The following is a 12,747-nucleotide window of genomic DNA, read 5'->3' on the forward strand; positions in this document are numbered from 1 at the left end:
TCTCCCGACTGATCAAAGCTGGATGCATTTCCCTATCTTGATTGTTCTTTTTGTTTCTTCATTAGATATGTAAATGCTTTCAATCTCATAAGCCTGGAAAGAATCAAAACATTTGAAGAGCTTTCACCAAAAGTCATCTCCATGCTTGATGTAAGTAATGGAATTAGCCTACTCAAAATGCACCCTGGAAAACCTTTTGCCAGACTCCACCTGAACACGAACTCCAGTAGTCTGGTGGCTCTCCGTCAATTCAGGCCAGTAATGAGTGGTGGCTGAAATGGCAGTTTCAGGGGGGTTGACAACCACACAATCACACAGAGCTCATTTGAAAGCAGGTAATGCCATAGTTTGAAGATGACCCAGAATTCGTTCCAGGATCCAAGTCTTTGCTTCATCATAATTAAGTCCCTTAGGAAACTTCATTGTGTGTTTGTAAGCTTCTTGGCTACGAGCAAAGGAACCCTACTTTCAGAGGAACAGAAGCACTCAAAATCAGAAGCACTGAGTGGCCGGGCCTCATGAGAACTTTCTCATAAGAATAACCCAAGACTCTGGAAAAAGTCTATCTGGGCCTATTCTCCTTCCCACTTAAGTTCCAGAGGCTGAACAGCTGTGTTGCCAGCCAGATACTGGGAGGAGCAATCCACGCCATCTGGTACCTGGGGGAGCTCAACAGCTTGTCTCTTTAAAGCTCTGGGGCCCGGGGTTGAGGAGATACGGGAGGAGAGGGAATGCTGGGCGAGCGCGTCACTGTGGCGTCACAGAGCCTCAGCCTCACGGCGTGACCCTGGGAACACACTGCTGCCACTAAGTGGGCCACCACGGCTGGCTCTCAGGACCAGCCACACCCACCAAGCCCACCTCTGCACTGTCACTGGATCCCCAGGGGACTGGCACGCACATTCAGGTTTGAGAAGTGCTCATGATGACCATGCCCCACAGAGGACCTAGAAAACCAGCTATAGTAGGCAGGAAATGACCACAGTGTGGCCTTGAGACAGAGCATAGTCTCCATAAACAGACAAACAAAGACAGGGAAGGGAAGTGGGGACGGCTGGGGTGGCAGGGAGTGGCAAGGGGAAAATAGAGGCAACTGTACTTGAACAACAATAAACAACAAACAAACAAAAATAGCAAAACTGCTTCAAACACACCAAGTAAAGAGGAAAAGATGATTTAAACATTTAAAAAACATTATGAATAAGCCCACGATACCAAGGTAAAGTAGCTGGAAATCTCGTTTTGCTGCTTAGTACATAGGTCTTAGGTGCAGGGAAACGATGCTGAGCAAACACAGAGGGTTTCTCTCCATCTTACCCTCCCCGCCCTCATCCAGTGGGAACTGCAGCAGCTTCTGTGCTGGCTCAGGCCTGTTTGCTGACCATCAAGGACATGAACACAGCCCAGCAACATGTACAGAGGGTGGCAGGAGAAAGTATGGAATCTACTTACTGGAAATGGTGTATTAACAGAGTAACGAGTCCGCATACACTCGATGCTAAAGATGAACCAATGAGAAAATACAATTGTTGGAAACCATGGCCAAGAAGGGCCTGAATGTTCCAGGGTCTTCAAGAAAAAAAATAACCTGTCTTTATAATCTCCTGGAATTTCTGCATATCATGGTCACCAAATAACAGCATTCTTACAGTCGATGTTCATCTACCAGAATCAGTTTTAATATGAGTCTGTCCAGAAAGTATCCAGCCACGCGCTATAAAAAATAGAGACATTCATTGAAGAAGATACAAGAAACATTGTACACAGGACAATGACACCTCAGTCCCCTTCAAAGTAGGCACCTTGGGACCTCACACCGTTCTTCCAGTTACTGGCAGCTGCCCTGGCATATTTTCCTGAATCTCATCAATGGTCTGAAATCTCCTCCTTTTCAAAGGTGATTTTACCAAATCCGGACTGTAGGGGGCTGAGTCACCTGGGTGATTTGACGTTTTGCCAAAAGACTCTTCAAGAGACGTGATGCATGAGCGGGCCTGTTGTCATGATGAAGCTGCCAGTCACCAGTTGTCCATACCGGTGGCCTTCTGAATCATTCAAGTAGTTTCCATGGAGGAATGTTCAAGCTTAATGCAAAATTTCATGCAGACTTGTTGCTCTACTCACTCAGTCATTTTAAATGTGACAGCCACACAGTACACATGCTCACTCAACAGGTGTCATCTCCAAGCTCTCACACAGGCGCTTTAACCAGGGGGAGTTGCCTCCCAGTTGCATCATGGGTTGAAGTCACTCCCATCTCCCTGGCCCAAAACATGGCCACAGCCGTTTAACATATCTATGAAACCAGTTAAACATTATAGATATGTTAAATGACCATGCCAGAGGTTATCTCCAAAACTGTTGGTATGCAAAACAGCGCCCAATGGCCCTGCTCCATTTGTCCCTTCCCGCAGTTCAGATCTGTGGGGGTGAGGACATCCTATATATTTATGTTTCTAATATTTCCCGGACACCTTGAGTTCTGGACCCCATTACAAATCCCTATTTGCCCTGCCCCGTTGGCTGCACCGTGTTACAGAACCTCTGTCCTTCTTCCTACCAGGATTGCCAGGTGCATGGCAGCACTCTGCTGGACTCCCCTTTGCTGAAACGCTTCACCTGGACTGAGAGCAAACCCAAGGCCTCGCTGAAGACTGAGTAAGGAAGCTGGGTGTCTTTCCTATGATCAGTTGATGGGGGTGGTGAAGAAAGCTGCTGGGAAAATGGTTTAATGGGGATATTTGAGAGCCACTTGTCCTCCTGAACCATAGCATTCAGGCACTACAGAAAAGTGTGCTTTCTTCCCTCAGAAGGGCAAGAAGGAGCACATAAAATCAGACATATGAGCACTAAGCTCTGGAAAGAAAACCAGTGGCTTAAGAAGAGAAAATATGCAGACATTTCCAGCAAAGACTGGCAGTCCAAACACACAAAAGACAGTGCAGTCCAAACACACAAAACACAGTGCTTCAGGTGAAAGGAGCCCAATCTGTCCAACTGTGAACAGAGCAAGCATCAGATATGCTATGGGGCAGGGAGAGAATTCACACCCATTGTTACACCCAAGGCCAGGAGCATTTGTACAAGCAGGGTCACAATGCTGTTTCCCAATCCTAACACAGGCCATCCTGAAAATCCAACCCTTCAAAAAAGGACTTGCTTCCTGTTTGACCCTGGCATTCCTCCTTACATACTGGGGCCTTACATACTCTCAGCATTACGTCAGCCCTTGCTTTGTACTCCACTGGCCCCGGGCCACTTCAGCTTCTCTGTGCTGGCCTCTACCTGGGAAGAGTGCTGGGCAGGGAAGGCTGGGCCTGTCAGGCATTCCATCCTTTCCTGGTTTCAGGGCCTGCCCATCTCACCCACAGGCAGAACCTGCTCCTCTTTCATCAAAGTCAGGGGTCAACAGACTCTTTCTCAAGGGCCAGAGAGTAAACAAAAACTCCACTCTGCCACCCTTGGTGTAAAAGCAGCTCTGACAATATATAAGCAAGGAGGTGTGGCTATATTCTGATAACCTTCAAAAACAGGCAGGAGACACTGGCCAATGAGCACGTGAAAAGATGCTTAGCAGATACAGGACTTCCAGCCAAGATGGAGGCATAGGTAGACACACTGTGCCTCCTCACACAACCAAAATAAGGACAACAAAAATTTAGAAATAAAAAAAACAACCACTACTGACAGAAAACTGAACTGTATGGAAATCCGACAACCAAGGAGTTAAAAAAGAAACATTCATCTAGACCAGTAGGAGGGGTGGAGTCACAAGGCCGGGCAGAGTGCTCACAGCAAAGCAGTGGCTGGTGGATGCACGCTGTGCAAGGCAGCAGTGGGCAGACCCAGTAAGGTGGCGATTGTGGAGGGGCATGATGCACAAGGTGGCTGGAAGACCAGACAGTCCCACCAACTGGGGAGTGAGACCATGCAACCCAGTGTTCCAGCACAGGGAAATAAAGCCTCAAACCTCTGACTGAAACCACCTGTGGAGGCTGAGGTGCTGGGAGAAACTTCCAGCCTCATAGGAGAGTTCGTTGGAGAGACCCCCAGGGTCCTAGAACATACACAAACCCACCCACACTGGAATCAGCACTAGAAGGGCCCAGTTTGCTTGTGGGAAGTGGGGGAAGTGACTGAAATCCAGCAGAGAGCAGAGCAAGCACCACTGTTCCCTCTCAGACCCCTGCCCCACAGACAGTGTCACAACCCAGCGACTGGGCTGCCCCACCCTGGTGAACACCTAAGGCTCTGCCCCTCACTATATAACCGGCACAGCAAGGAAAAAATAATGGCCCAAATGAAAGAACAGATCAAAGCTCCAGAAAAAATACAACTAAGTGACGAAGAGATAGCCAACCTATCAGATGCAAAGTTCAAAGCACTGGTGATCAGGATGCTCACAGATTTGGTTGAATTTGGCTGCAAATTAGATAAAAAAATGAAGGCTATGCTAAGTGAAATAAAGGAAAATGTACAGGGAACCAATAGAGATGGGAAGGAAACTGGGACTCAAATTAATGGAGTGGACCAGAAGGAAGAAAGAAATGACCAAACAGAAAAGAATGAAGAGTACTTTTGCCAAGATTGAGGCATAGGTGGAGACGCCGTGCTTCCTCACACAACCAAGTTTAGAGACAATTAAATAATAGCAACAGAAAACACAGCCAGAACACAGAAAATTGAACTTTTCAGAAGTCTGATAACAACAAATTCTTCAGCCTGACCGGTAAGAAGGGCGAAACCAGCAGCTGGCGGAGCGGGGTTGCACAGGAAAACTCGGTCAGACGGACTCAGGCGCATGGAATCCAGGCGCAGGGTTGAACCTGGTGAGCAACTCAGCAAGCAATCGTGGGGAAACAGCGAGGGAGCAGGGCTGCGGGTTGACTGTGGTCGCGCATTCGTGTGTGGATAGACAACCGAAAGAGTGGGCGATTGGGCAAGAGCCAGCAGCCCCAGTGGCGAACTACGGCGGAGGGCGCCGCCATTTCCCCGCTCTGACCCCCCCTCCACATACAGCGTCACAACCCAGCAACCTGGAAGTCCAAGGCTCCATTCCTCACACTTAAAGGGCACGAACAGACCAAAGCTCAAGAAGCTCAAGAAGAGCTCAAAGCCCCGGAACCTATAAATCTAAGCGATGAAGAAATAGCAAAACTCTCAGACGCACAGTTTAAAACACTGGTGATCAGGATCCTCACAGAACTGGTTGATTATAGCCACAAATTAGACAAACATATGAAGGTGAAACTAATTGAAATGAATGGAATTGCACAGGAAACCAATAGCGGTGAAAAGGAAACTGGGACTCAAATCAATGGAGTGGACCAGAAGAAAGCAAATAATGGCCAAAGGGAAAAGAGTGAAGAAGCAAGAATTCAAAAAAATGAGGAGAGTCTTAGGAACCTCCAGGACATCTTTAAACGCTCCAACATCCGAATTATAGGGGTACCAGAAGGGGGAAAGGCACAGCCACCAGTGGAAAACTTATTTGAACAAATAATAAAGGAGAATTTCCCCAATCTGGCAGAGGAAATAGACTTCCAGGAAATCCAGGAAGCTCAGAGAGTCCCAAAGAAGTTGGACCCAAGAAGAAACACACCAAGGCACATCATCATTACATTAGCCAAGATTAAAATGAAGGAGAGAATCCTAGAAGCAGCAAGAGCTAAGGGGACAGTCACCTACAAAGGAGTCCCCATCAGACTGTCAGCTGATTTCTCAAAAGAGACCTTACAGGCAAGAAGGGGCTGGAAAGAGGTATTCCAAGTCATGAAATCCAAAGACCTACAACCAAGATTGCTCTATCCAGCAAAACTTTCATTTAGAATGGAAGGACAGATAAAGTGCTTCTCAGATAAGATCAAATTCAAGGAGTTCATCATCACCAAGCCCTTATTATATGAAATGTTAAAGGGACTTATCTAAGAAAAAGAAGTTAAAAAAAACATGAACAGTGAAAGGACAACAAACTCACGGTTATTAAGAACCACACCTAAAACAAAAGCAAACTAAAAGGACAGCTAGATCAGGAGTGGAAACATAGAAATGAAGATCTCAAGGAGGGTTAGTAACAGGGGAGTGGGAGGAGGAGAAGGGAGGAGAAGGGACAGAAAATAAGTAGCATAGACAGTAGATAGAAAATAGATGGGGGGGCAAGAATAGTATGGGAAATATAGAATCCAAAGAACTTGAGATACATGGTCATAAACTAAAGGGGGGTAATGATGGAGACGGGGGGGTAGGGTGGAGGGGAATGAGGGGGGAATAGAACAACTGTAACGGCATAATCAATAAAAAATAAATTTAAAAAATTAAAAAAAAAGAATGAAGAAACAAGAATTCAAAAAAGTCAGGAGAAGCTTAGGAACCTCCAGGACATCTTTAAACATTCCAACATCCAAATTATAGGGGTACCAGAAGCAGAACAACAACTAGTTGTAGCAGAGCAACAACTAGAAAAATTATTTGAAAAATAATGAAGGAGAACTTCCCCAATCTGGCAAAGGCAATAGACTTCCAGGAAATCCAGGAAGCTCAGAGACTCCCAGAGAAATTGGACCCAAGAAGGAACACACCAAGGCACATCATAACTACATTACCCAAGATTAAAATGAAGGAGAGAATCCTAGAAGCAGCAAGAGATAAGGGGACAGTCACCTACAAAGGAGTTCCCATCAGACTGTCAGCTGATTTCTCCAAAGAAACCTTGCAGGCAAGAAGGGGCTGGAAAGAAATATTCCAAATTATGAAAGGCAAAGACATCCAAGATTGCTCAATCCAGCAAAGCTCTCATTTAGAATGGAAGGGTAGATATAGTGCTTCTCAGATAAAGTCAAGTTAAAGGAGTTCATCATCATTAAACTTATTATATGAAATGTTAAAGGGACTTATCTAAGAAAAAGAAGATAAAAAACATGTACAGTAAAATGACAGCAAACTCACAATTATTAACAACCACACCTAAAACAAAAACAAAAACAAACTATGCAAATTAGAATAGAAACAGAACCACAGAAATGGAGATCACATGAAGGGTTAGCAACAGAGGAGTGCGAGGAGGAGAATAGGGGAGAAGGTACAGAGAATAAGTAGCATAGATGGTAGGTAGAAAATACACAGCAGGAGGGTAAGAAATGTATAGGAAATGTAGAAGCTAAAGAAGTTATAAGTATGACACATAAACACGAACTAAAGGGAGGAATGTGGATGGGAGAGGGTGTGCAGGGTGGAGGGAAGTGAAGGGGGGAAATGAGAAATTATAATAGCATCATCAATAAACTATATTTTAAAAAAAGAACCAGATAAAGAACTGTCCCATATATTAACATAATCAGAATTTATAATTTAAAATAAATATGTAAAAGCTTCAGTGGGAAAAAGAAAGATGCTTAGCATCAGTAGTCATCAGGAGCATGCAAATCGAATCCTCGATGAGATAGCACTTCACACCACTAGGACAGCTAGAGTCAAAAAGTCTCTTGGAGAGGATGTGGAGAAATGGGAACCCTTGTGCAGTGTCGGTGGGAATGTAAATGGTACAGCCATTGCGGAAAGCAGTCTCAAAATGTTCAGTAGAGTCACTCTGTGACCCGGCCATTCCACTCCCCCACCCAAGATAAATGAAAGCCATGTACACAAGCGTTTGTAGCAGTGTTTCTCATAATAACCAGAAGTGGAAACCACCTGGATGTCCATCAACTCATGAATGAACAAATGAAATGCAGCATGTCCACACAGCAGAATATTATTTGACAATACAAAGTATGAAGTACTGTGGGGGGTGCTGGATGGAGGGGGACAAAAGGGGAAAGATTGAGACAACTGTAATAGCACAAAGAATACAATGTTTTAAAATATGAAGCAATGATACATGCTACAACATAGATGAACCCCGAAAACATTGTTAAGTGAAAGAAGCCAGTCATAGAATACCACCTATTGAATGAGTCCGTTCATAGGAAATGCCCAGGAGGGGCAACTCTATCAAGATGGGAAGCAGCTCAGTGGAGGTCTGGGCTGCAGGGGGAGGGCGCACCTCCGGGTCTGTACGGGTTTGGGGCGGATGATGAAAATCTTCTAAGACTGAGTGTACTTACGGTTGTGCCATCTGTGAATATACTAGAAACCACTGTACACTTTAAATAGGGGATTGTATAGTATGTCAATCATATATCGACAAAGCTGTCATTTAAAACAAAAGCAAAACCAAACGGGGGGGTTGGCCCACAAACAAACAGGTGTGTTTGCCGGTCCTGATCTAAATCAAAGGAGGGCAACTAAGGCCTCCCTCCAAGTGACGTAGTCAGCAGAGTTCACGGGCCAACAGCTCTGTTGGAGAGGAGCACGTGCAGGCAAACCTCTGTGCATCTGTTTGCTCCTCCTGAGCACGGTAATGGCACCAGAGTTGAGTGGCCTTGGCATCCTCAGAGGACCACAGATTGGGGGCAGCCACGAGGAGTGGGGGGAAGTACAGGGTGCCGTGGTCTGTTGTCTACTACTTTGGAACAGTAGCAAATGTGTGGCCACGTTTATCTAGATCTTCGTAATGGAAGGAACCCCATTAACTGCATCCTCTACTCTAAGACTAAAAATATGGAACACAGGGCAAACGCTGGGTGTGCTAGTCCAGAGCTCGCCCAACCGAGTGGCAGGAGCACAGGTCCTCTGTCCTCATCCCAGCTGAGAGAGAAAACCGCTGACCAAACACGGAAGGAAAGCAGAGCTTTTCTTCCTGCGTATCTGCTTAAGCCGATGTAACATGTAGAACCCAGAAGCAAGTCTGTCAGCATCAAGCCTTGTCAGTGACACGCGGTTTTCTAGAATGCAAACGTGGCAGGGAGGCAGCTGCACTAATGTTTTTGTATGAAGCTCTATTAGTTTCTTGAGACTACGGTAACAAATTACCACCAGCATGGTGGCTGAAGGTGAGAAATATGTTCTCTTGCAGATCAAGGCATTGGAGGCTCTGGGTGAGAATCCATTCCTTGCCTCCCCCAGCTCCTGGGGGCCCCCAGCAGTCTTTGGCTTGTGGCCGTGTTTCTCTGCTCCACCTTCACCCCCACATCACCTCCTCCAGTCTGGTTGTAAATCTCCCTCCCTGCCTCTTTTATAAGGATGCAGGTGATTGTATCTAGGGCCCACCTAGGTAATCCAAGATAAGCCCCTCCTCTGAAGATTCGCAGCTTAGTCACATCAGATCCCAGGGATGTGGCATCAGTATTTTGGGGAGCATTTTTCAGCCTACCACAGAAGCTAATGGAACCAAGAGTGGAGGAGAGCTATCCACAGTCCTGGGTGTTACTTTCCTGCTGGATTTATAGTTTTGCATGATCTGATCACACATTGCAACCCCCAGCCAGCAGACCGCATCCTTCTGCCTGGTGACACACAGCTGGTCGTAGAGAAGTGGTGTGCCCTCCAGAACAGAGACTCTGACCCGAGCCTAAAATGGGATTCAATAGCCATCAATTCTAGGACAATTTGAGCAAATGACACATCTTAAGAGACGACTTCAGTGTGATTTCAAGAAACTGAATTTGTACATTTGATGGTTTTCTTTTTTTCTTTAGCGTGAGAGTAACCAGCAAGAGTAAGGAGTCCGGGCTTTCTGACCTCACCAGGCCTACTGTCTGCAATGCGGGCTGCGGGCGCATCGGCAAAGGCCTGCGCAGATTTACCTCTGATGACTCCGAGCTGGACAAGGTCTTGTGCTGCTCCCCTCCCCCTGACTACAACTCGGTGGTCCTGTACTCCACCCCACCTGTCTGAAGTGCGACGCACAGCCTGATTTCCACAGCCACATGTATATTTATGCCCCGAGAAAACAAGCTTTTGCCAGTATTATACGTATATACATGTACACCTCTACCTTTCCCCGGGGACCACACACTTTTTGTGATTTTTAATAGTGCTTTTTTCTGACTAACAAGCATATAACCCCAGATAAAGAGAGTAATGGTGACAAGTGAAGGCCACTACTGCTACACCCTCACATTACTCAGTGTGTTTGAAAAAACTGTTTAAGCGGAGTCCCTGCTCCTCCCGCAGGGCAGGAAGGCATGGGTGACTCGGGAGGCCAGCCGGCTGCTGCAGCCCTGGAACCAAGCTGGCCGGAGCAGTGCCCCTGGGGCCCTTCAGCAGACTTGCCGTGCAAAGGGGAGGAGGAAGGGAGAAAAGAAGGAGAAACAGAGGACGGGGTGTGAGGAAGGAGAGTTTGAGCTGGACCACATGGAAAGAGCAGGAGAGGGCTTCCTGCAAGGCCACTCCAGTGGTTTCCAAAGCCCTGACCCGACCTGCCCCATGTGAGAGTCCAGCCTGGGGTTTGCAGAAACAGGGGGCCTTTCCTGATTCTGGGAGACAGGGAAAGAGCAAACATTTGGGGGGACAAGAAAGCAAATTTTATAACATCAGCTAGAGGACTGGTTCTTTGTCCGTTCCTGTATATGGCACATTTTTTGTATCTAGCACTGAAGGTGGTACAGAGCTGAGCCCATACTACCCTCCAGGAAGACACACTGAGCTCAGTTGGCATGTTAGTTCAGGGCATGTAGCATGCAGCTCGTAGCAACCTCACAGGAACATCTCTCTCTGTTAGGGAACGTCTCCGGTTGGAGGGCTGAAGGCCCTATTTTAAAGGATAATGTCAGAGTCTATCATGAGTCTTAATGTATAGTCAAGGCACTTACCTCAGTGTTTTGTATTAACCTGTTACAGTCAGTTATAAAAGGAAGCTGAGGAGAATGGAAATGCAGTCTTGTAGAAGCATTCTCTACAAGGCATTCTCATCAAAACTAGGATGGAGGGAATGAAAAAGACAAGGCAGAGTGAAAGCCCCTCTCCCCACCAACCCAACCAACTCACAGAAACAACTGGGACCTGAGGGATAGAAGTCAGTCATGGTTTTGTTTTTGTTTGTAAATTTAACGGGATTCCACTGTCCAGTTTTTCTCCTGGGAAGATGTGTTAGAGCATTAACCAAGGTTTATTAAGCACTTTATGCTCCTTGAGAAAAGAGGCGCTATGTAAGATATTTCTAGAATCAGGACTCAAGATATTAATCAGCCATCAATAGGAGAAAAGCCTCTCTTCATCTGCTTTGGACCCCGCCTTGGTCTGAGGAGGATGGCAGTGGGGAGCAGGGTACACTGGGTGCCTACTCTTCCATGGTCTGAGGCCCCTGGCCTCTCGAAGGTTCGGTTTGATGCTCAGGATTCAGGGCGTTTGGAGCCAGCCAGAGTTGGAGAGGCAACAGTGAGGTGCTGCTTCCAGTAGAGAAGATGTGGTTCCCTTGATTCATGTAACTTAACTCTGGAACCCGAAATGTAAGTAGTGGAAGAATCCTTCCTGTGTCAGTCTGGTCTCAAGTTTCTTTGTATGAAGAGACAGCATTCGTCACATCCCCAGTGAGACAGTGGCTGCTCCCACGGTAGCTTGGCCGCAGGAGCCTCCGGCCAGCACAGCAGTGGGCTGGGCTGCCCTCTCCACCAAGAGCCGAGTCCACACATCACCTGCACAAAAGCACCTGTGACAACTGGTGCCGGTGCATCCCAAGGAACCGAAAGGAGGTTAAACATGGGGAAGATAAAAGACCTCAATCAATTCTCTACTTTTTTCAAATCAGATGAGGATCCAGCAGATAGTGAAAACCAAAAAAAAAACCTTAGCTATATATGAGGTCCTAATTTCAATCTCATTTTTAATCACGGAGACCTTAGTAATACCATCTTACCAATAGAAGACAATGTATGATATGTTAATTCAGTTTCTTGAAAGACTTGAGTTTGTAGCCTACGAATCCATCCGTCAAAAACAGTTCCCATCTGGAGTCTGGACAGAGGAAGGAAAATGGCAGCTCACAGTAGTGTGTACCGTCTGTAGCTGCACAGTGCTTGCCACAGACAAGTTCACTGAAATGGCACTGGAAACTAAAGCACTAACCAACTGATGGCGTTACGAAAGTCATTTGTCACTATGATAGGGTCGGCACTGACAGGACACAGCAGCACTTCTTGCAGGATTTGTGACCGTGTGTGTAGCGGCTCGGGTGGAAGGGGGCAAACCTCGTGGAAGTGCCGACCTAGTTAGTCTAAGAAATGATGCTCAGACCTTAGTTGGAGCCCATGTAACAAACATATTTGTCCAAGTCCCGGAAAATGTTCCTTCTGGCTCTGCCTTGTTCCCCAGCCTGTAAGAATGTCAAGCATAAAATAAATATTTGCCAGCCCCTTTTAGTTGATTAAAGGATGAACGCGTTTTTTGACTGCTATGGTAGTAATTAAATGTATGTGTGTGTGTGTATGTGTGTGTTTTGTGCATAACTATTTAAGGATTTAAGGAAACTGGAATTTTAAAGTTACTTTTATACAAACCAATAATTATGCTGCAGATAGATACATGATTTGGTCCTATCTCTCTAGTCACTATGAATGTATTTTGTATACTATCTTCGTATAATAAAGTTAACTCCCAAAAACATCTGTGTATTTTCTTCCTGATTTGCTTAGAAAAGAGAACAACAGGAGCCACAGGTTTCCCCAGGGACGGGGAACTGAGGTTCAGGAGGACCTCCTTAAATACCAATCACCGAACACACAGGAGAGACGCAACGTGAGCACTGCTACAACACAGGGTGAAGAGCCTTCTCTCAACACCGCACAACGGCTGTTCTTAACAATCAAATCAAATCGAACCAGGCAGATTGCCCAGGAAACACTAGAATGAGTAAGACCGCAATTAAAATATACA

The 12,747-nt window shown here is 46.1% G+C and overlaps 1 protein-coding gene across 1 annotated transcript in view; it reads left to right on the forward strand.

Annotated features, from left to right (window-relative positions):
• FLT1 (fms related receptor tyrosine kinase 1) overlaps positions 1-12,477 on the forward strand; it is a 188,198-nt gene extending 175,721 nt beyond the window's left edge. The window contains exons 28-30 of the mRNA XM_037166857.2: positions 66-150; positions 2,564-2,658; positions 9,573-12,477. Of these exons, the coding sequence (XP_037022752.2) occupies positions 66-150; positions 2,564-2,658; positions 9,573-9,771 (379 nt within the window). The 3' untranslated portion in view covers positions 9,772-12,477. The remainder of the gene's footprint in view (positions 1-65; positions 151-2,563; positions 2,659-9,572) is intronic.
• The last annotated feature ends 270 nt before the right edge of the window (positions 12,478-12,747 follow it).

This window comes from Artibeus jamaicensis, unplaced genomic scaffold (assembly GCF_021234435.1).
Source record: "Artibeus jamaicensis isolate MK-2021 breed Jamaican fruit bat unplaced genomic scaffold, CSHL_Jam_final contig_793, whole genome shotgun sequence".
Classification (NCBI taxonomy): Eukaryota; Metazoa; Chordata; class Mammalia; order Chiroptera; family Phyllostomidae; genus Artibeus; species Artibeus jamaicensis.